Raw genomic sequence first — 21128 nt, 5'->3', positions numbered from 1 at the left:
TATATGGGGGGACACATGGGTATGTATGGTGCCTTTCCAAATTTGGTTGGACACAGAAGAGAAACCATGGGGTGCCAAATAACTTTCTAACAAATGTGAAGCCATACGTTTTGATCAAAGTCCACAAAGTGGTTTTATTAGCCCTCTCTGCCCACAGCATTTGGCTTGCCCTTTGAGGCCGTGGGATCCAACTGCAGCATACAACAAAAACCTCCACAAACTGTTTTCACGTTTTACAAATGTTCTCATTCTTACTCAGCTGGAGAAGTCATCCCGAATCACCCCAGGCAGCCAAGCCAAGCGGCAATTTGCAAGCCAGCATGAAAAGGCACATTTCATTCCCTTTGCAGCTTTTTTTTTCCTGGAAACCCTCAAAATTTCATATTAGGAAGTCATTTGAATTTTTAAATGCTTACATAAAGTTTTTCTTTCTTTTAAATGTGACTAGGAAACAGTCCGGAAACACATACACGCACATGACCGGCTTGTAGTCATGGGGAAACAAACAAGTTCTTTTTTTTATAGCAGTTTGTGGCTCGACTCACTTACATGAGCAATCTGGAGGTCTGTGTCCCCCCGTCTGCCATCTACATGGCACAGCTGTAGGGAAGAGGAAACGTTTTACCCAGGAGGAGTAGCACCATACATCCTACTCATTGTTTTCAGGCCAGAGAGAGGAGGCTGAACTCCAAAGGCTCCTACCCTCTTGGCAAGAAGTACAGTCTAGAGTTCCAGTTCCTGGAATTTCCAACCACCGCCCTTGCCCAGGTGCCGCAGCAATTGTGTGATTCAGTTCTTGCTTTATTCTTCATGGCAGGTTATTCCCCTGGACCAAGAAAGGGGATCCTTCAGTCAGTCTCTCTGTTCCGGAATAATTTCAGAATATGATTTTCAATCACCTGCTGGACTAAAGGGGGGTGGGGAGGGAGAGAGCATAGAAAAACATCGCTTATTTAGTTACTGAATCCTGAATCCATATTCGGGGGGGAAGGGGGGGAGGAACTGGCCCAACCCAAAATATCATGGGTTAGAAAAATGTCCCATAAGAAAAAGAATAGTTCTGTTATATAGGAACATGTGGCATTTACAATAGGGAGTTTTTCCCCCCTTCTACGCTCCTCAAAATGTCTTAGGTGTTTTCTTGGGAAAACGAAAAAAATGTGATTCCTTTCCCCCTCCACCACACATTTTTTTCCAGTTTTTTTCCCACCAGGCCTTCACATCTCTAGATCAGGCCACAGGCTTAGCGGCTCTGGCCTTGCCGTTCCAGAATGCGGCTCTCCTTTTCCCGTGATGTACCTTTTTTGTGACCCAGTGCCACAGCCAGGTCCATTGGTGTGTACCCAGAATCTGCTTCAGTGGTAAGATCGGCACCTCGTGCTAAAACCATACAAGGGAAATAATCAGGGATCATTTTGTAGAAAAAGAGGTGCCAGAGCTCATTTGCATGTGCCACACACCCCTGACATGAGGTGTACTAAATTATATCAACTCAGCATCTACCTTAAAATGCTTCTTGAATTATAATTGTCATCATAAAACCTTACTCCCACCATACTTTTTAAATTACTTTCTCCTTTGTGGTCACAGTGGCATGATAAAGATTTCCATCTGTCTGCTTTATAGGTTTGGGTTATTTTCCCATTTTTGGGGGAGGGGGGTATTAGAAAGTTTGTCAGAGTTCAGCAAAATTCTTACAGAGGGCTTGAGCAATGGAGCCCAGAAGCAAGTATTGCGGGGGGCGGGGAAGAGAAAGAACACTAAAATTTAGAGGTTCCAGAGCTCTGCTCCTGTGAGCTTCTGCCCAAAATGAGGCCTGAAAATACTCAAAATATATGTAAGAGTCTGCTTTAGCAACGGTAAATGTTATTACTCAGGACTTTTTTTTGTAGTAGGAACTCCTTTGCATATTAGGCCACACACCCCTGATGTAGCCAATCCTGGAGCTTACAGTAGGCCCTGTAAGCTCTCGGAGGATTGGCTACATCGGGGGGTGTGGCCTAATATGCAAAGGAGTTCCTGCTTCAAAAAGAAACCCCCCCATTATTACTAGAGATTCCAGAAAGGCAGGGTTTCTCCTACAGTCACCCAAACAAACAAAGGGCTTTCCGCATTCTCATTTTCCTCATGTGTAAGTTCTTGTTTTTTGGTTTTTTCCGTTTGCAAATGTTTATTTTTTATTTATTTATTTTATTGGATTTATATGCCGCCCTCCCTGCCAGATATTTATTTATCAAACTCTGGGCAGCTAACACCATATAACATACACCCAATAAAAACAATACAAAAGATACAATAAACTTAGAAAATACGAAACAATTAAAAATCTGCCCTGACCTGGATAGCCAAAGCAAGCCCAATCTTGTCAGATCTTGGAAGCTAAGTGGGGCTGACCCTGGCAAGTACTTGGATGGGAGACCTCCAGGGAATACGAGCAGTCGGGAGGCAGGGGCAGGGGTGTGAACTGGCAGAGACTGACCGAGAGAGATCTTGGGGTCGTGGTAGATAACTCACTGAAAATGTCAAGACAGTGCGATTGCAATAAAAAAGGCCAACGCCATGCTGGGAATTATTAGGAAGGGAACTGAAAACAAACCAGCCAGTATCATAATGCCCCTGTATAAATCGATGGTGCAGTCTCATTTGGAATACTGTGTGCAATTCTGGTCACCGCACCTCAAAAAGGATATTATAGCATTGTTAAAAGTCCAGAAAAGGGCAGCTAGAATGATTAAAGGTTTGGAACACTTTCCCTATGAAGAAAGGTTAAATGCTTGGGGCTCTTTAGCTTGGAGAAACGTTGACTGCGGGGTGACATAGAGGTTTACAAGATTATGCATGGGATGGAGAAAGTAGAGAAGTACTTTTCTCCCTTTCTCACAATACAAGAACTTGTGGGCATTCGATGAAATTGCTGAGCAGTCGGGTTAGAACGGATAAAAGGAAGTACTTCTTCACCCAAAGGGTGGTTAACATGTGGAATTTACTGCCAGAGGAGGTGGTGGCGGCTACAAGCATAGCCAGCTTCAAGAGGGGATTGGATAAAAATATGGAGCAAATGTCCAGCAGTGGCTATGAGCCACAGCATATTGGAACTGTCTGGGGCAGTGATGCTCTGTATTCTTGGTGCTGCGGGGGGGGGGGGGGGGGCGTAAAGTGGAAGGGCTTCTAGCCCCACTTGTGAACCTCCTTTCTTTTTTGGCCACTGTGTGACACAGAGTGTTGGACTGGATGGGCCATTGGCCTGATCCAACATGGCTTCTCTTATGTTTATTCAGCCACCTCTCTGAATATCCTACAGGCCAGGGGTGGAATTCCAGCAGGAGCTCCTTTGCATATTAGGCCACACATCCCTGATGTAGCCAGTCTTCCTGGAGCTTACAAAAAAGAGCCTTATAAGCTCTTGGAGGAGTAGCTACATCAGGAGTGTGTGGCCTAATACAAAAGAGCTCCTCCTAGAATTCCACCCCTGCTCCAGGCCCCCAGTAGGGGTCAGTCACCAGAAGTCGGCATGACATTCAGGTGCATGCACACACACAAAAATACCAAACCCCCCCCCCCCAAAAAATCTGTCCCCATAAGAATCTATTTACTATCAAGCAGGGTAGGATGTGTGGATGATGAAGACACAGTTGAAGCACACCAGCTACCGGGTGTGGATCACATTCACCCAAAGGCCACCTCTCCAAAAAGCAGCCTTGTATGCCCTGTGGAACCCCTGATGTAGCCAATACTCTAAGAGCTTACAGTAAGCCCTGTAATAACAGCCCTTTAAGCTCTTGGAGGATTGGCAACATCAAGGGTGTGTGGCCTAATATGTAAAGGAGTTCCTGCTACAAAAAAAGCCCTGGGCCACACCCCCTGATATCACCATTGTTTCACACAGGGCTTTTTTGTAGAAAAAGCTCAGTAGAAACTTATTTGCATATCAGGCCACACCCCCGATGCCAAGCTAGCCGGAACTGCATTCCTGTGCGTTCCTGCTAAAAAAAAAAAAAGTCCTGGATTGAAGTGGGTGCTGCCCAGGAAGCAGGATGTTGCAATAAGTCTGAGGATCAGCACATCTATAAGAATCCGGACCACATCTCAAGGATCATTAGAGTTTGTAGAATCTTTCGGGCTCAAGTGCCGTGTTCTACTGGAGAAAGTTTTTCTTCTCCAGTAGAACACGGCACTTGAGCCCGAAAGATTCTACAAACCCTAATGATGTTACCAGCCGTGAAAACCTGAAATCTTTGATAACACCTCAAGGATGTTTTGCAGTGTTAGGACACTGGACACTTTGAAAGTGGGACCTCAGCGCATCGGCTTTCTGTGTTACTAGAACTTGGGAGAGGGAACCGCTGGTCTGCTCTTGGCTGCACTTCAGTGCCACCACTGGAGGTGGCCAGACGTGGTATTGCAGCTTCTGGCTCAACAGGGACCAGATGGCATAAGGTACCTGTAACTTTTCACGTGCGATCTTAGCAATACAGCACTGCCGGTCACAGACTAAACTCTCGCTGCTGCCCTTCCGGGAAGATTTACCTAACAACGTCTCGACGCATTTCACGTGATTGCCCCGCACAGCATACAAGAGTGGGGTCCCGCCGTTCTATGGAAGCAAACAAAAGAAGGTCAGAGGCACGCAAACAGGTATGTGTGCGGCACAAGGCCTGCAGCGAGGCACTGTTGCTAAGTGCAGACAACCACAGGCCCACCAGCAAGCAGTTCATCATGTTAATGGAACTCTGTATTGCGGTTGTCACGGCTTTTTTTGTTGCAGGAGCTCCTTTGCATAATAGGCCACACCCCTCTTTTGTAGCCAATCCTTCGAGAGCTCAGAGGGCTCTTATTACAGGGCCAACTGTAAACTCCTGGAAGATCGGCTACATCAGGGGTGTGCGTGGGCCTAATATGCAAAGGAGTTCCTGCTACAAAAAAAGCCCTGTGAACTGTTTCAGTAGTTGTTTGGCCACTCAAATTGTTACCCAGTCATAGCTGTTGATGTCGACATTCTTTTCCAGCAGTAGGATGACAATGCCGGTGTATCCTCCAGTACTGGCGAGTGATAGGGCACTTTCCCGCTGGTGTGCGAGGGCGTGGGGGTCAGCGCCCTGCAGGAAGAAGAAGAGACTGGATTTATACCCTGCCCTTCACTCAAAGTCTTAGAGCGACTTACAATCTCCTTCCCTTCCTCTCCCCACAACAAACACCCTGCAAGGTAGGTGGGGCTGAAAGAGCTCTGACAGAAACTGCTCTTGAGAAAACAGTTCTGAGAGAACTTGTGGCTGACCCAAGGTCACCCAGCAGCTGCATGTGGAAGAGTGGGGAATTCAACCTGGTTCTTCCAAGTTAGAATCTGCCACTCCTAGCTATTACACCAAACTGGAGAGGAGGCAGGCCAGAAATGGGCAGGTGAAGCCACACCCCAGCATCACCAAGCCCTCCCCCCCCCCCTTACCAGTTCCAGGAGACAGCGGACGCTTTCCATCTCTCCAAAAGCCGAGGCCCACATCAGCGGAGTGAAGCCTCGCTTGTCTGGTTTGTTCACCAGATTCTCATCTGTAAACGGAAGTAGACATTTTGCCGTGAAGAACAAGAGAAGAGGAAAGTGGTTGAGTGCTAAACAGGCCCAAAACAAATCCATGCTCATATGTACTAGTGAGTGAAAAGTGAAAATTTGAGCTTCAAAACCGGATCAAGCTGGCTTTGAATCCTGTCCCACCTCAGCTTCCTGTTGCCTGAAGAAGCTGTCTGTCTGTGGTGGCCATTTTGGAGGTTTCCACCCCTATTTCAGCAGAACTGTTTTGTTATCTGCTGTGGTATGCTGCCTCAAAAGTTTGTTGCTGGAACAGAGATTTAGTCAGGGCCGGGGGGGGGGGGGGCGGGGAAGGCAACAGGGCTGAGATTGCATGGGAAGTGGCATGCCCAGCCCCCCTCTATGCTAGCTTCTGTGCCCCCAGATGACTTATGCTTCAAGAAAGAGCGAAATGGTTAATAGCAGTCAAACCTCTAAACCAACTGGCAGGCGTCTATAGAAAGGGGAAGCAGAGAGAAACTGCTCCAGATTATGTAACTCCAGATCATCTAACTGGAAACGGCTAATATTATGGGGTCCAATGGCCGTGAAATCCCTCCCCTCCACTATCTCCCCATACTGTCACCCGCCTGATATAAAGACCCCCCCCAATCCAACTAGTAGTAACTATGGCTGCAATCCTGTGCACAATTACATGGGAACTGGTCCAGTTGAAAGCACTATTAATAGTTCCATGCCTTTCTTTTCAGTTGCATACTGCTTGGGCTGAGGGTTGCCACCCTCCAGTGGCAACCTGGAGTTCTCCCAGAACTACAAATGATCGCTGGATGAAAGAGATCAGTTCACCTGGAAGAAATGGCTGTTTTGTCGGATACTTTATGGCATTAAGAACATCAGAAGAGCCCTGCTGGATCAGACCAGTGGTCCATCTAGTCCAGCATCCTGCCTCTCACAGTGGCCAACCAGCTCCTCTGGAGGGCCAGCAACAGGGCATAGAGACCGAGGCCTTCCCTGATGTTGCTTCCTGGCACTAGGATTCAGAGGCCTCTGAACATGAAGGCTCCCCCACTGAGGTCCTGCCCCTCCCCAAACTCCACCTCCAACACTCCAGGAATTTCCCAGCCTTCATTTGACAGCTGTACTTGGGCTGTATCAGGGTCTTCTAAGCTCCAGTGTCAGCTTGCGTGAAACTACAGGGGAGGTCTCCACACATGTCATTAGCTGAGCCTCAGGATCAAGCCGGGCCGGAATGTTTTCTGAACAAACCAACTTTTTTGTTTCTCACCTTTCTGCAGATTTTCCATCAGCAGGGTAAGCTCGCCCTGAGCTGCTAGCTGGTAAATGGACAGTGCTGTGAGGATCAGAAGGAAGAAGAGCAGTTGAACCTTCAGCCTGTGATTTTCACTCTGATGCGTACTTCAAAAACTCCTTTGGTGTTATGCAAAAATGAACCAAGGCATTGAAATCTCATTTTCTCCACTGGCTGAGGCTTCTCCCTTGGGGAGGAACAAGGGAAGGGAAAGCTTGCCTTGCCAGGCTCTCTCAATCGCACAACAAAACTACTGAGCCAAGCCTCTCTTCATTCTGTTGGCTGAGGCTCCTCCCCTTCCTCATCCCCTGGGGAAGTAAGAAAAGAGGCAGAGCTTCCTTTGCCTAGTTCCCTGGGTCCCATGGGAGAAATACAAAGAAAGCACCTTTAAAACCAACAGCTAATGTTTTAAGGGTTTTTTTAAAAAAATATGTAATTGTGCTTGTCTGTGTCCTTTATAAAGTTTATATCTCTGCTACCTAATCTTAAATAGGTACCCGCATAGCCTGATCTGATGTGGCCCAGTCCAACATGGCTTAGCCTGACAGTGTCTCATTTATGTCAGATTTGGCCCTCATAATAAATTAGTTTGACACCCCTGGCTTAACAATGTACAAAATTTGTTTAGCGAGCTGTAAGCAAACTTAGTCAAACCACTGAACCCCATCCTGCACTGAATCCCTTCTCCCTTTTTGGTGTCAATGATTTCAGTCAGCCGTAGATATCTTTGCGATCACAAGTACATCAGATGAGCCCTGCTGGATCAGGTGAGAGGTTCTTTCCGCACCACAGCCAATCAGTAACTCTGGAGGGCCAACAAAAGGGCATAGAGGTGCCTCTTTTTTTTGCAACTTTCATTATTTTTGTAATCTAATCATGAAAATCTCTCTCTCTCTCTCTTTTTTAAAGCTACAAGCAGCGCTTTTATAGCAGCAGAACAGTGGTATTTGTATCTTGATTAAAACATGACAGGACCTCAGTTTTGTTCAAATGACTAGAACCTGCCTTAGAATAGTAAAGCTCCCTGGATTGGAATTAATTCTGGGGAAAACTATAGGGAAGATTTCACAAATAGGATTCATATACACAGGAAGCTCTTTAAATGCTCCTGAGCCTCACATTTCTCTCCCCCCCACACACAGCCCCACTCTTCCTCTTCTCTCTCTCTGGGAACTTTCACACACACACTAAATAACACGCTGCCAATGCACTTGGCAACTGGATTTTACTCTGTGAAATGACAAAATCAGTGGATTGAAACTGCATTATTTAGCACATGTGAAAGTGCCCAGAGTCTGTCTCTCTCACACACACAAACATGCACTCCGGGTTTGCTTTAGTTTCACGAACAGGGTACTTGAGTAGGTCATCTGGCGGCTGAACAGATACTTACTGTCCAGAGTAGCTGGCAAGGCAGAAACTATGTTGCCCCTTTGGCGGTTGGTCAAAGTGGTCGAATGCTTCAGGAGCCCACCGTCTGTATTTGTGGCAAAAAAAAAATAATTATTTAACTGCTCCCCCAAAAAGAGATTCTGTCTTTATTTACAACAATACCTCAACATGCCCTAAATTAGGGGCAGCCAATTTTCCTTAATATAAAAGCCACAGAGGATAAATGCCAGATGTTTGAGAGCCACAAGACATGAACATTAGATGTTTGAGGGAAGGAAGGAAGGAAGATGGAGGAGAGACTGAAAGAAAGCAACTTTAACTTTAAATGTATTCTCCAAGCTGCTGGCTGGCTTGGCTTGGAGAAGTGATTTAAAGAGAGAGATGCCTTCTCCTAGCCAGCTGACATGGTGTTGGGGCAGCCCCATAGTCAGAAATCTTTGGGTGGGAGGGCCCAGGACATAAAATTGGGGGGGGGGGCGGGACGTGGAGTCTTGGCTGCTTCTTCCAGCAGCCAGCCTCCGGGCCCCAGCTCTCTCTCTCTCATGTTCTTGGGGGTGGGAAGAAGAGCCCAGGGAGAGCGGCAGTGGCGAAAATGAGGCTGTGGGGAGAGTGGGAGAGGCAGGGAAGAGTCTGGGGAGAGCAGTGGCAGTGAAAACGGGGCTGTGGGGAGAGCGGGGGAGGCAGGAAAAGGGTGGGAAGAGCCCAAGGAGACCGGCGACGGCAGCAAAAACGGGGCTGCAGGTAGAGCAGTGAGGAAAGGAGGGGCCATACAGGTGGGAGTTGGGTGGAGGGGCCGGGCCCCCTGGTGGCTATAGGCCTGTGTTGGGAGCTTCAAGAGCCACATAATATGTGTGAAAGAGCCACATGTAGCTCCCAAGTCACAATTTGCCCTAAATGCTGGCATTTTAATTTTTTTTGGGGGGGGGGGGGGGGGGATGTGCAACTAATATCAGATGTGAGAAGATGTAAGACCAAAAGCCTACCCAGAGTATATTAACTTGCTTCATTTCTACTTTACACCCTTCTCCCCGCTGCGACACAAAGCCGCTTATATCATTTTGTCTTCTTCCATTTTATCCTCACAACGAGGCAGATTAGGTTGAGAGCATGTGACTGGCTCAAGGTCACCCAGCGAGCTTCCAGGGCAGGGTGGGGAATTCGAACCTGGGTCTCCCCAGTCCTAGTCAGACACACTGCAATGGCTCTCACAGAATCCTGCATCCCAAAGAAACTTGAGTGTTATGAAAGAAAAGATATTAATGTAGACAACCCTTTGCCCTTGTAATAGACTCACAGCCTACAAGTGGCTCTGCTAACACTGGCCAACATTCAGAGATTTATAGCACAATCCTTAGAACACTTTCCTGGAAGTAAGCTCCACTAAGTAGACTTCAGCTGGATTCTGAGTAGACCTGATAAGAATTGTTCTAATTGTAAGGATGCCTGGTGGGAAAACAGGCACAGTTTACCTCTTATCAGTTTCAGTCCCACTTTTTGCTAACTTACCATTCGAAGCCGTCTGGTCCTGACCCGGCTGCAGGTCATCTGTGTCCTCCAAGTAGGGCTGCAAATGCAGGATTATCGAGGTGTCTGCCTCGTCCACATCACTCACAGACACCTCCAGGTCTCTCACTAAGGCGGTTCGCGTCATTTCAGCAATAGGAATTCCTTCGGAACTCTCAACGCCCCTGGCCAAAATTCCAGATGCCCCACATTCTCCCATGGGTGATGCTGTCCTTAGTGAATCTGTGACCTCCAGAGTGCCTTGAAAGACAAAAGCATGCAGGTATCAGTGGTCCCTCTAAGCTGAGTTAGCGTGAGCTAGCTTACAGTTTTATAGCCTCCAGCTCACACATTTTTATCTTAGCTCAGGAAAAATGGCCCCAGAGCACATGCAGTAGCTCACAACTTTAAAGCCAGTTAGTTCACAAAGTAGAATTTTTGCTCACAAGACTCCACCGCTTAGAGGAAGAATTGACTGGTATCAAATGTTTATAAATGGATTGCTGCTACAAATTGGCTCCCATTATAGTAAGACACTTGACATTTGCAGTATCATTAAAAGGCGCTCAAGATGAAAACTAGACTTTTAAAAAAGAAGGGCAGTATAGATCCTTTGCTATGCCTGGCCTGATGACATTTGGCATTAGCAGTGTACATAGAAGATGCCATCTGGAAAGGCAATCTGAACAATTATATTGGCATTCAAATAGGAAAACATGGCATAATTTCATGTTTTGGCTATGGAATAATTAAGTATGCTTTGGAAATGGGTGTGGGGGGGAGAGAAGCAAGTTAGTTGTTTGTGCCGAGACTTGGTGGGAAAGCAGCAGTCAGACAGAGGGGGATGGCTGCTGCTTCTTGTTGGCTCTAGGTGGGCAGCCGTGTTGGTCTGAAGCAGGGGTGGTCAAACTCGCTTAACATAAGAACCACACAGAATAAACTTTGGAGTCACAGGACCTGAATGTCAGATGTTTGAGAGTAGGAAGGCAGGCAGAAAGGAAAATAGATGAGAGAGAGGTGGAAAGAAAGCAACTTTAACTTTAAATGCAGTCTGCAAGTTGCTGACTGGCTTGGTTTGAAGAAGTGATTTAAAGACACTAATGCCTTCTTCAAACTGGCGGACGGGGTGATGTGTACAAGAGCCACTCTGAAGCAATGGAGTCCAACGAAGTTTTGTTCAAAGTGTGAGCTTTGTATGCACAAGAGTTCACACTTTGAACAAAACTTTGTTGGTCTTATAGGTGCCACTGGACTCCAACTTTATTCTATTTCTTGTTCGCTCTCTATACCCAGGCGAAGACGTAAGTAACTTTTGCAAAGTTAAAACTGCTGGTGGGATGAAGGCATGAGAAATAGATCAAATGAGGATGTTTTTGTACAGCAGCTTCCTGTAAGGAGCAGTATATCTGAGTTATCAAGAATTCATTACAGATCCCATCCAACACCTCCCCCTCCTCTGAAAGTCCCATTTCGACGGGATCATTTCCCACCCCAGATCAGCTCTTGCAACTGGCCCCGTTTTGTTAAGCCCACCTTCTGACATGAATTTCAGCCTTCTCTCCTCTAAGGGGTGATAGCTCCCAGAGCATGAGCCCTTGGTCCATGAGCTTTTACTCACTGCAGCTCTTCCTCCTTGCTTCTCCTCTTCCTTTGGTGCAAAACTGAAAGCAACTCTCTCTTCCCACAATGCATCTGAACTTTGGGGGCAGCTCCTCCTGCTGCCTGGGGTCTGGCCCTTTAAGAGGTACAAAGGGGCAGAGGGGGAGACTTAGTTTATGAATGGGGGAGCTTGAGAAACCTGGGTGTGCCCCCCTCGCTCCACCTATCAGCTGCCCCCCCACCCCGGGGTAGGCAGTGCCTTCGTTTGGCAGCACGGCCTTAAAACGCCACCTCTTAGTTATTTACATCTTTGAGGTGCTGCAAGAGATGTCTTTGTGCAGAGCCACAAATGATACCTTTATCAGACAGAAGCCATGCAATTGCAGGGCAGGCCGAAAGTCATCAGGTGCAGCTCTCCCCAGTTTATACCCCTGACCTCATAGAAACTATTTCCCTGCCAGTGCTTCGTTTTGAATTATAGGTTTTTAATGTAGCTTCAGTAAGTGAAAAATCAAGGAGCTTCCAGTTCTACGATTCTACAGGATAACAAGAGGGAGCTTCTATAATATCAAAAATAATCCAGAATAATGCCAATACAGAGAGCTTCTAGGGTGAATGGCATTAGACTGTGTTCTTCCGGGTTTTGATTTTGCAGTTTACTTAAAAGACTGGAAAAACTAGTTTTAAACCAACAGCATCAAACATCTGGTTAAACTGCGTATTACCCCCTCCCCTAAGAAATACAATTCTCCCCCCCCCACACACACACACACTGAATGCCCCTCGATTTTCATATCAGGAGGGGGGGGGGGAAATGTCCTGGCCCTTTCATGGGCATCAGGATCGGGTCAGGGAAGGAAATGCACTCTGCACGCGCTCAGGGGCACTGGGCTTGTTTCCAACACTTAACCCGGCCCTGAGAAAAATGGAGGGCTTGCAATAGACACTCATCACTGCTTTCCATAAAGCCCTCGGCAAGAACGAAACAGAGTGAGGGGATGGAGTCTGCAAGGGAGAGTATTTTCCCCAGTCCGAGATCATGGATTTGATTCTATAAAGAAAGGAGACGCGAGAGGATAAGAACCTTTGCTGCCAGTCTCTGTTTCCCAGCCGGTATTTTAATGGCACTGCACGCGATCCCCGGAAACTACCACGCATTTGGCTTTCCGGCCCGGTCGTCTCTCAGTCCAATTCAGACTCATTGGGCACCATGGAGGAGCCTGAGATGCAGCTGAAAGTAAAGAAAGGTAACGGTAGCAATAATGGCGAGAGGGCTACTTCCGGGTTGTGTCACTCCAAATGGCTTCCGGGCAACTAGTTATGGGGTGGGTATCGCTGGGGGAGAGGCTAGGGTTGCCAACGTTCAATTGGGGAATTCGTGAAGATTTGGGGGCAGGGCCTGAGGGGAGGTGGAATTTGGAATGGGGAAGGGAGGCGCCTCAAGGTATGATTAAAATTTGGAGTCTGCCCTCCAAAGCTGCTGGTTTTTTCCAGGTGGAAACTGCAAGGCACCGCACTCAGCTCTTGATGGAGGTGGGAACTGTTAGGGGAATTAGGAGTGCGGGAATCTTTCCTAGGATTCCCATCCCCCACCAGGCTTGATAAGGCTTTTTATGGGTCTTGACAAACAACTAGGATATAGAATTTTAAAAAGGTAAGTCCCCTGTGCAAGCACCAGTCGTTTTCATGGCAGACGGAGTGGTTTGCCATTGCCTTCCCCAGTCATCTGCACTTTCCCCCCAGCAAGCTGGGTACTCATTTTACCGACCTCATAAGGATGGAAGGCTGAGTCAACCTTGAGCTGGCTACCTGAACCCAGCTTCCGCTGGGATTGAACTCAGGTCGTGAGCAGAGCTTAGGACTGCAGTACTGCAGCTTTACCACTCTGTGCCACGGGGCTCTTACTGGATGTAGAATTACACTGTGTTTTATAAATTATTAGTGGCCCCGTGTAGCACAGAGTGGTAAAGCAGCAGTACTGTGGTCTGAACTCTGCTCATGACCTGAGTTCAATTCTGGCGGAAGCTGGATTCAGGTAGCCGGCCCAAGGTTGACATCCTTCCGAGGTTGGTAAAATGAGTACCCAGCTTGCTGGGGGGAAAGTGTAAAAGACTAGGGAAGGCAATGGCAAACCACCCTGTAAAAAAGTCTGTTCTGAAAATGTTGTGAAAGCAATATCACCCCAGAGTCGGAAACAACTGGTGCTTGCACAGGGGATCTTTCCTTTCCTTATAGAATTACAGTATGATCCAGGGCTATTTTTGTAGGAAAAGCCCAGCAGGAACTCATTTGCCTATTAGGCCACACCCCCTGACACCAAGCCGGCCGGAACTGCATTCCTCTGCGTTCCTGCTAAAAAAAAAATCCTGGTGCAATCTATTTAGGTATTTGATTACTTTGCTTAATTCTGTATGCTGCACAGTTGAATGTTATATATTTGAAAGTTTCTGTATTATGGTTTTGTACTTCAGTAAATAACAGTTACTTTGGAACAGTTTGTTTTTCTGTCTCTCTCTGTGATATTGAAGTCCCTGCTAGTCTCTTCCCCCTACTCACTTTTGAAGCCTGGTGAGGTTGGGAGTCCTAGGAAAGGTTCCTGCACTTCTAATTCCCCTAACAATGAGAGGTCTAGCTGAAATTGAAATTTATTAGATATACCAGTGGTGGTAAACAGCTGCCTAACTGGCAGAATTGTTCCAGCCGTGTTGGTCTGAAGCAGTAGATCTAAGTTGGAGTCCAGTAGCACCAGAATTATTGCGGGTGCACTGTTTCTTGGTATGGACCTAAAGGGAAGTCTTGTTCCTTGTTTTTAGTAACAGACAAGTTTACAGAGAGCATGTACGTCTTGGCCAATGAACCCTCTGTGGCTTTGTATCGACTTCAGGAGCATGTCAGACGGTCCCTCCCGGAACTGGCCCAGCATAAGGCAAGTTCTGTTCCAAATCTAAAGGTCAAGGCTGGAAGAAGTGGGGAGCAATTTGCACACAAAGCTGATAAATTGGGCAACCAGGAACAATGGGGGTTGCCATGTCCAATTCAATAAATAACTGGGGAGGGGACTTTGGGGGTGGAGCCAAGAGACTTTGGGGTGGAGCCAGGAGATATTAGGGTGGAGCCAGGAGCAAGGTTGTGAAAAGCATAATTGAACTCCAAAGGGCGTTCTGGCCATCACATTTAAAGTGACTGCACACACACCTTTAAAATGCCTTCCCTTCATTGGAAATAATGAAGGATGGGGGTACTTTTGGGGGGGGGCTCATAGAATTGGACCCCCTGGTCCAATCTTTTTGAAACTTGGAGAGTGTTTTGAGGAGAGGCACTGGATGCTATGCAAATATGGTGCCTCTACCTCAGCTTCCCCAGAGCCCCAAATACTCATGAATCAATTTTCCATTTTACCTTATGGGAATCGGTCTCCATAGGGAATAATGGAGTGTCCAGCAGACATCCCCCCCCACCCGCTTTCTGATGACCCTGAAGTGGAGGGAGGGCCCCCAAACAAGGGGATCTCCTGCCCCCACCTGGGGATTGGCAACCCTAGTGCAGCATGGCAGGCAATTCTGTTGGTGAATCAACAGGGGAAGCATGCCCGGTGGATGTTCAGAAGTTGCGTTAGATGTTCTTTCGGATCCTGCATCTCTTTGGCGATGACGGCAGTGAAACTATACTGCCAGTCATGCACAGGAAGATGCTATCCCAGTCATTAGTCTCTTGTTTAATTATCTTTGGGTGCATTCACACTACACTGAATAATGCGTTTTGTGACTGGATTCTGCCTGTGTGAGAATAGCAAAAATCCACTTGGCAAAACACATTATTTAGTGTAGTGTGAATGCACCCTTTTAGTATTAAACAGCAATGTGCTGTGGGGAAGTTGGTTTGAAAGCTAGCAAATGGGGAAGGTCACCCCAACATCCTCTGAGCGACTGTGATCTTCATTAAAGATTTATTCCTAATCCCTAATTATCTTTATCTATCTGTGCACATCACATATCCTTGATAAGATGCAGGGAAGCAAGGGACAGAGGGGACCACAGTCCAGAAAGCAGCCCCCCCCTTTTTTTTTACTGTCTTCTATGGAATGCTTCCCACCTTGTGACTTCACTGCTATGGTAATATGCTGTTAATTCTATTGTTTTAAGTATTAGCGGGCTTTAGCTATTAAAAAGCTGTTGGAAGAGGCAACCGGAGACTTTCAAGGTGAGATCTGGGAAATCATCAGGGAGAAAGGGTGAAAGGAAAGTATTTCCCAATAAGCAGAGAACTTTATATTTTCAGCATTATTCAATGTATTTTTAATACTTTTATTTTTTTCAGTATTGGCCATTCAGTAGCCAAAATAAGAGTATTTTAGTGGGCATACTTTGTCAGCCAAGAGATGCATTTACTGTTCTACTGGCTGTGTTCCTCTTGAAAACTTCTGCTGTGCTTGGGTTGCCAACCTCTAGGTGGGACCTGGAGATTGGGGTTGGACTTGGTGGCCTGTATAGCCCCTTCTATGATCTTTCAGAATTATGATTGATGTGCAGTCTTCAGAGAACAGTTTCTCTGAAGAAAATGGCTGCTTTGCAGGGTGGACAATATAGCATCAGACCCCTCTGAGGTCTCTCCCCTTCCAAAATTCTGCCCTCCTCAGGCTCTACCCCCAAATCTCCAGGAATCTCCCAACCTGGAGTTGACAACCCTATGCTGTGCCCACACTGTTAGTGGGTAGTTTGTTTATGGGCCCACTGATATGAAAGGAGGTGGTGGCAGCTACAAGCATAGACAGCTTCAAGAGGGGTTTGGATAAACATCTGGAGCAGAGGTCCATCAGTGGCTATTAGCCACAGGGTGCTGATGGAACTCTCTGTCTGGGGTAGTGATGCTCTGTATTCTTGGTGCTTGGGAGGGGCAACTGGGAGGGCTTCTAGTGTCCTGGCCCCACTGATGAACCTCCTGATGGGTTTTTTTGGCCATTGTGTGACACAGGGTGTTGGACTGGATGGGCCATTGGCCTGATCCAACATGGCTTCTCTTATGTTCTTAATGGAGGGCTTAACCAAAATGAATGTAGAATGCAGTTAAAAATCCTGTATTGATGGAGAGCCGCTCCTTGAATCTCAGTTCAGATCGGAGAAGTTGAAGACTAAAGGTGAGCTGTATCTCACCAGTTTTAATTCAGGAAAAAGCCTGAGCATCATGGGCAATCTGGATATGAGAATAGGAGGGCAACAAAGGCCAAGCATGATCAGGGAGTCTGTGCTTGGTCTGTGGTGGGCATAGAAGCCAGTGCAGGGATTTCTCAAAGGGGCATCAGAAATATGAGAGAGGAAGACCCACTTAGGTAACGATGTAGAAGGATATGGACAAGCTGGAACGGGTCCAGAGGAGGGCAACGAAGATGGTGAGGGGTCTGGAGACCAAGTCCTATGAAGAAAGGCTGAAGGAGCTGGGCATGTTTCGCCTAGAGAGGAGGCAGCTGAGAGGTGATATGATCACCATCTTCAAGTACTGGAAGGGCTGTCATATAGAGGATGGTGTGGAATTGTTTTCTGTGGCCCCAGAAGGCAGGACCAGAACCAGTGGGTTGAAATTAAATCAAAAGAATTTCCGGCTCAACATTAGGAAGAACATCCTGACCGTTAGAGCGGTTCCTCAGTGGAATGGGCTTCCTCAGGAGGTGGTGGCTCTCCTTCCTTGGAGGTTTTTAAACAGAGGCTAGATGGCCATCTGACAGCAATGAAGATCCTGTGAATTTAGGGGGAGGTATTTGTGAGTTTCCTGCATTGTGCAGGGGGCTGGACTAGATGACCCTAGAGATCCCTTCCAACTCTATGATGTCCCTGGGGGAAACATCCCACTTCTCCCAAATGAGTGGGATCCCCCTGCCATCTCTCTTTCAGGCTGACATGCAGAGCTGGGAGGAGCAGAGCCAAGGAGCCATCTACACGGTGGAGTATGCCTGCAGGTAGTGTGGCGGAAGTCTGTCCTCAACTGCACCCAATGCCAGAGAAACAGTTGGCCGCACCATTAGGCAGGAAAAAGAAAAAAGCAGATGCGAGATGAAAATATTTATTGGAGCTTTATAGATCCTGGTTCATTTTGCTGTTAAGCTTCTTCAGGGGATCCATTATAAAATACAATATAAAGGTAAAGGTAGCCCCCTGTGCAAGCACTGAGTTGTTACCGCCCCATGGGGTGACATCACAGCATTATGTTTTTTTGGCAAACTTTTTATGGGGTGGTTTGCCACTGCCTCCCCAGTCATCTACACTTTACTCTCCAGCAAGCTGGGTGCTCATTTTACTGGCCTCGGAAGGATGGAAGATTGAGTCAACCTTGAGCCGGCTACCTGAACCCAGCTTCCACTGCGATCAAACTCAGGTTGTGAGCAGAGCTTAGACTGCAGTACTGTAGCATACTACTCTGCACCATGGGGCTCATTCAAAATACAATATTAAAAAAAATCATTAAAATATGACCAACCAGAAGATAAAACTTTCAACAGAATTAACAGGAGAGCCAGTTTGGTGTAGTGGTTAAGTGTGTGGACTCTTATCTGGGAGAACCGGGTTTGATTCCCCACTCCTCCACTTGCACCTGCTAGCATGGCCTTGGGTCAGCCAGAGCTCTGGCAGAGGTTGTCCTTGAAAGGGCAGCTGCTGTGAGAGCCCTCTCCAGCCCCACCCACCTCACAGGGTGTCTGTTGTGGGGGAGGAAGGTAAAGGAGATTGTGAGCCGCTCTGAGACTCTTCGGAGTGGAGGGCAGGATATAAATCCAATATCTTCTTCTTCTTCTTCTTAAAATGAAATGCACAACCATCCAGATTCTCCCTTTAAAAGTTTGGTAATTTTATGCAGAATTAAAATGAGCTACATATCCACACAGATCCTCCTTCAGAAATTTTTATAGCAGCTTCCAAGACTGCCACAGTTCTTGTTCCCAAAGTGGAAGGAACATGTGAACATTTCTCTACATAACTCAAATTAGAATGATGAAAAGAAAGAAGCAAATAAGTCTGAAAAACTTAACAGTGAAACGCATAGGGATTTGTAAAGCTCTAATAAATATTTTCACCTTGCTCCTGCTTTTTTCCCCCCCTTTCCCCCCCCCTCCCGAATAATATACTTTTATTGTACAACACATAAATACAAAAATACAAAAAAAAAATACAATCATCAATCGTATACATTCAACACCTTTCACCCATCCCCCTGAGTTAGAGGTGTAGGTACACAACACCGTTTCAGATTTCTCATATCGATTCCCATACTATTTATCCATAAATACAGTGGATCCCAAGTCTTTTTACAATCCTGAAGGTTACCCCCCCCCCCTTAATCTCATAGTTAGCATGTCCAATTCTGCGGCTTCTAAAACCTTAAGTAAAAATTCATTCTTTTTCTCATCTGCACATGCACACACTTGCTTCCAGGACTTGAGCTTCTGGATGGATGGAAGGCTAGGGAGGGGCTGATTTGTGTTCCCTCTCGTAGTCACGGGAAAGGAATTGGATACCGAAGCTACCCCTCACCTGACTCCTGGAAAATTTTATTCAGGCACAGCTTCGATAATGATCAAAATCCTGTTGAGAACCTACTTTACGCACATTTGGAGAATTTATATTCATACTACTCTTAAGCGTTGAATATTCTCTACATGGAACGTGGTGGTTTGGTTTATATAATTCTGACCATTGTATTTATTAGCAACAGTGTGTGTGTTACATTTTGACTTTTTTTGCCAAATGTATTTTTAGTGTGTTGTGTATTTTTCATGTGTTTGTGTAAGTCAGTACACAGTTTTCATTAAACAAGGGAGATATCTGGTGTTTTCTGGTTGATTAGTTTTTCTCCCCATCCCTGTTTTTTCATTGAGGCTGTAATGAACAGCACAGTTGGCAGACCCATTTTAAAAGATGATGCAAAAGAGAGTTCTTAGATGAGAGAGGGTCTAGGATTGGAGGGAGGGGAGGAGTGTTCATGGAACCTCTGTGAAAGAGGCCAGGAAGAGTGGGGTTGGGGGTCCTTGCTGCTGTACACTGTACACTGCTCTACACTGCTGTACACTCTGGCCTATCTTTTCTCCCGCTCCAGCGCCATCAAGAACATGAAGGACAGCTGCGTTTATTTCAAAAGCATTGACGGGTTACTCCGGAGTGCCATTGCTGTAAAAGAGCAACTGAATTCCAGCCGGAGGTAGTCCAGACAGAAAGCTGCAGGGAAGTCTCTTGAACCACCCACCTCCCATGTACAGGAGCCCCCTTCAGTCGGTGCAAGAGGAGCAGCTGTGCCACTGTTGTAAACATTCTGTTTTTGTTTCGCTAAATTATTAAACATTTGAAAGAACTGATATTGCTGATTCCCAAATGACTGATGCTACCTACTTCTGGGCCAGGATTACCATATGGTCTTCCTTCCTTCCTTCCTTCCTTCCTTCCTTCCTTCCTTCCTTCCTTCCTTCCTTCCTTCCTTCCTTCCTTCCTTCCTTCCTTCCTTCCTTCCTTTCTTTCTTCCTTCCTTCCTTCCTTCCCCTCTCCTCTCCTCTCCTCTCCCCTCCCCTCCCTCCCCTCCGCTTTTTCTTTCCTCCCCTGCTTCCTTCCCCTTTTCTTCTCCCCATACCTGTCTTTTCTTTTGTTTTCCTTTTTTGCTGTTTACTTATTAGAACCATTTTTTTTAAAAAGGTTGGTGCAGAGCAGGGGTGGCCAAACTGCAGCTCAAGAGCCACATGTGACTCTTTCACACATATTGTGTGGGTCTAGTAGTCCTCACTACCCTATCAGCAAGCTTGGAGAAGGCAGTTCTTTCTTTAAATCATTTCTCCAAACCAAGCCAGCCAGCAGCTTGGAGAATGCATTTAAAGCTGCTTTCCACCTCCCCCCATCTATTCACCTCCCTTCCTCCCTTTCCTCCCTCAAATATCTGGTGCTCATGTCTTGTGGCGCTGAAAGATGGTATACAGTCCAGTAAGACCGAGGTCAAAGAATTAGATTCCCTTCTAGAAATGCTTTGGGTCGAAATAGAGGGCCCAAAAGTAAATTTAACTATGGGAGTTTGTTATCGCCCACCAAATCAAAAGAGAGAGGACGATTATAATATGATGGAAGGATTAAAGATAGCGGCTAAACGTAACAACTATGTCGTAAAAGGCGATTTTTAACTACCCGCAGATTGATTGGGTCAATATGTGTTCAGGTCAAGAGAAAAAGATTGAGTTTCTAGATGCTTTCAATGACTGTGCTATGGAGCAGATGGTAACAGAACCTATCAGGGGTGGGGCGATCCTGGATTTGGTCCTAAGTAATGCCCAAGACTTGGTGAGAGATGTAAAAGCAATTGCACCGCTTGGATTTGGTCAGTCAGTCTGACTTCAGTACAGGGAAAGTTGGTAGAAACCATTATCAAGGACAGAATGAGTAGGCCCATTGATGAACACGAGTTATTGAGGAAGACTCAGCAGGGGTTCTGTAAGGGAAGATCTTGCCTCACTAACCTGTTACATTTCTTTGAAGGGGTGAACAAACATGTGGACAAAGGAGACCTGATAGATATTGTTTACCTTGACTTCCAGAAAGCTTTTGATAAAGTTCCTCATCAAAGGCTCCTTAGTAAGCTCGAGAGTCATGGAGTAAAAGGACAGGTCCTCTTGTGGATCAAAAACTGGCTAATTAATAGGAAGCAGAGAGTGAGTATAAATGGGCAGTCTTTGCAGTGGAGGACGGTAAGCAGTGGGGTGCCGCAGGGCTCAGTACTGGGTCCCATGCTCTTTAACTTGTTCATAAATCATTTAGAGTTGGGAGTAAGCAGTGAAGTGGCCGAGTT

General features: G+C 46.5%; 2 protein-coding genes across 3 annotated transcripts; one reads left to right on the top strand and one right to left on the bottom strand.

Annotated features, from left to right (window-relative positions):
* Positions 1 to 108: 108 nt before the first annotated feature.
* RFXANK (regulatory factor X associated ankyrin containing protein) lies at positions 109 to 12547 on the bottom strand. Of its 2 annotated transcripts, none has more exons than XM_060232688.1 (9): positions 12409 to 12547; positions 9729 to 9986; positions 8224 to 8307; positions 6807 to 6872; positions 5444 to 5544; positions 4971 to 5096; positions 4528 to 4594; positions 1300 to 1380; positions 109 to 907 (listed from the first exon to the last, which is right to left on the bottom strand). In XM_060232688.1, exons 2-9 carry the CDS (start codon positions 9943 to 9945, stop codon positions 849 to 851), a joined length of 801 nt encoding a protein of 266 aa, XP_060088671.1. In that variant the 5' UTR covers positions 9946 to 9986; positions 12409 to 12547; the 3' UTR covers positions 109 to 848. The 2 variants fall into 2 exon arrangements, with proteins under 2 accessions (XP_060088671.1, XP_060088669.1); XM_060232686.1 differs by lacking the exon at positions 12409 to 12547 and adding an exon at positions 11344 to 11513.
* BORCS8 (BLOC-1 related complex subunit 8) lies at positions 12443 to 19659 on the top strand. The gene is made up of 4 exons (XM_060232689.1): positions 12443 to 12571; positions 14138 to 14250; positions 17210 to 17274; positions 19404 to 19659. Exons 1-4 carry the CDS (start codon positions 12535 to 12537, stop codon positions 19507 to 19509), a joined length of 321 nt encoding a protein of 106 aa, XP_060088672.1. The 5' UTR covers positions 12443 to 12534; the 3' UTR covers positions 19510 to 19659.
* The last annotated feature ends 1469 nt before the right edge of the window (positions 19660 to 21128 follow it).

Source organism: Heteronotia binoei, chromosome 2 (assembly GCF_032191835.1).
Source record: "Heteronotia binoei isolate CCM8104 ecotype False Entrance Well chromosome 2, APGP_CSIRO_Hbin_v1, whole genome shotgun sequence".
Taxonomy (NCBI): Eukaryota; Metazoa; Chordata; class Lepidosauria; order Squamata; family Gekkonidae; genus Heteronotia; species Heteronotia binoei.
The sequence above is the reverse complement of the archived record's forward strand: the minus strand, read 5'-3'. Positions and strand labels throughout refer to the sequence as shown.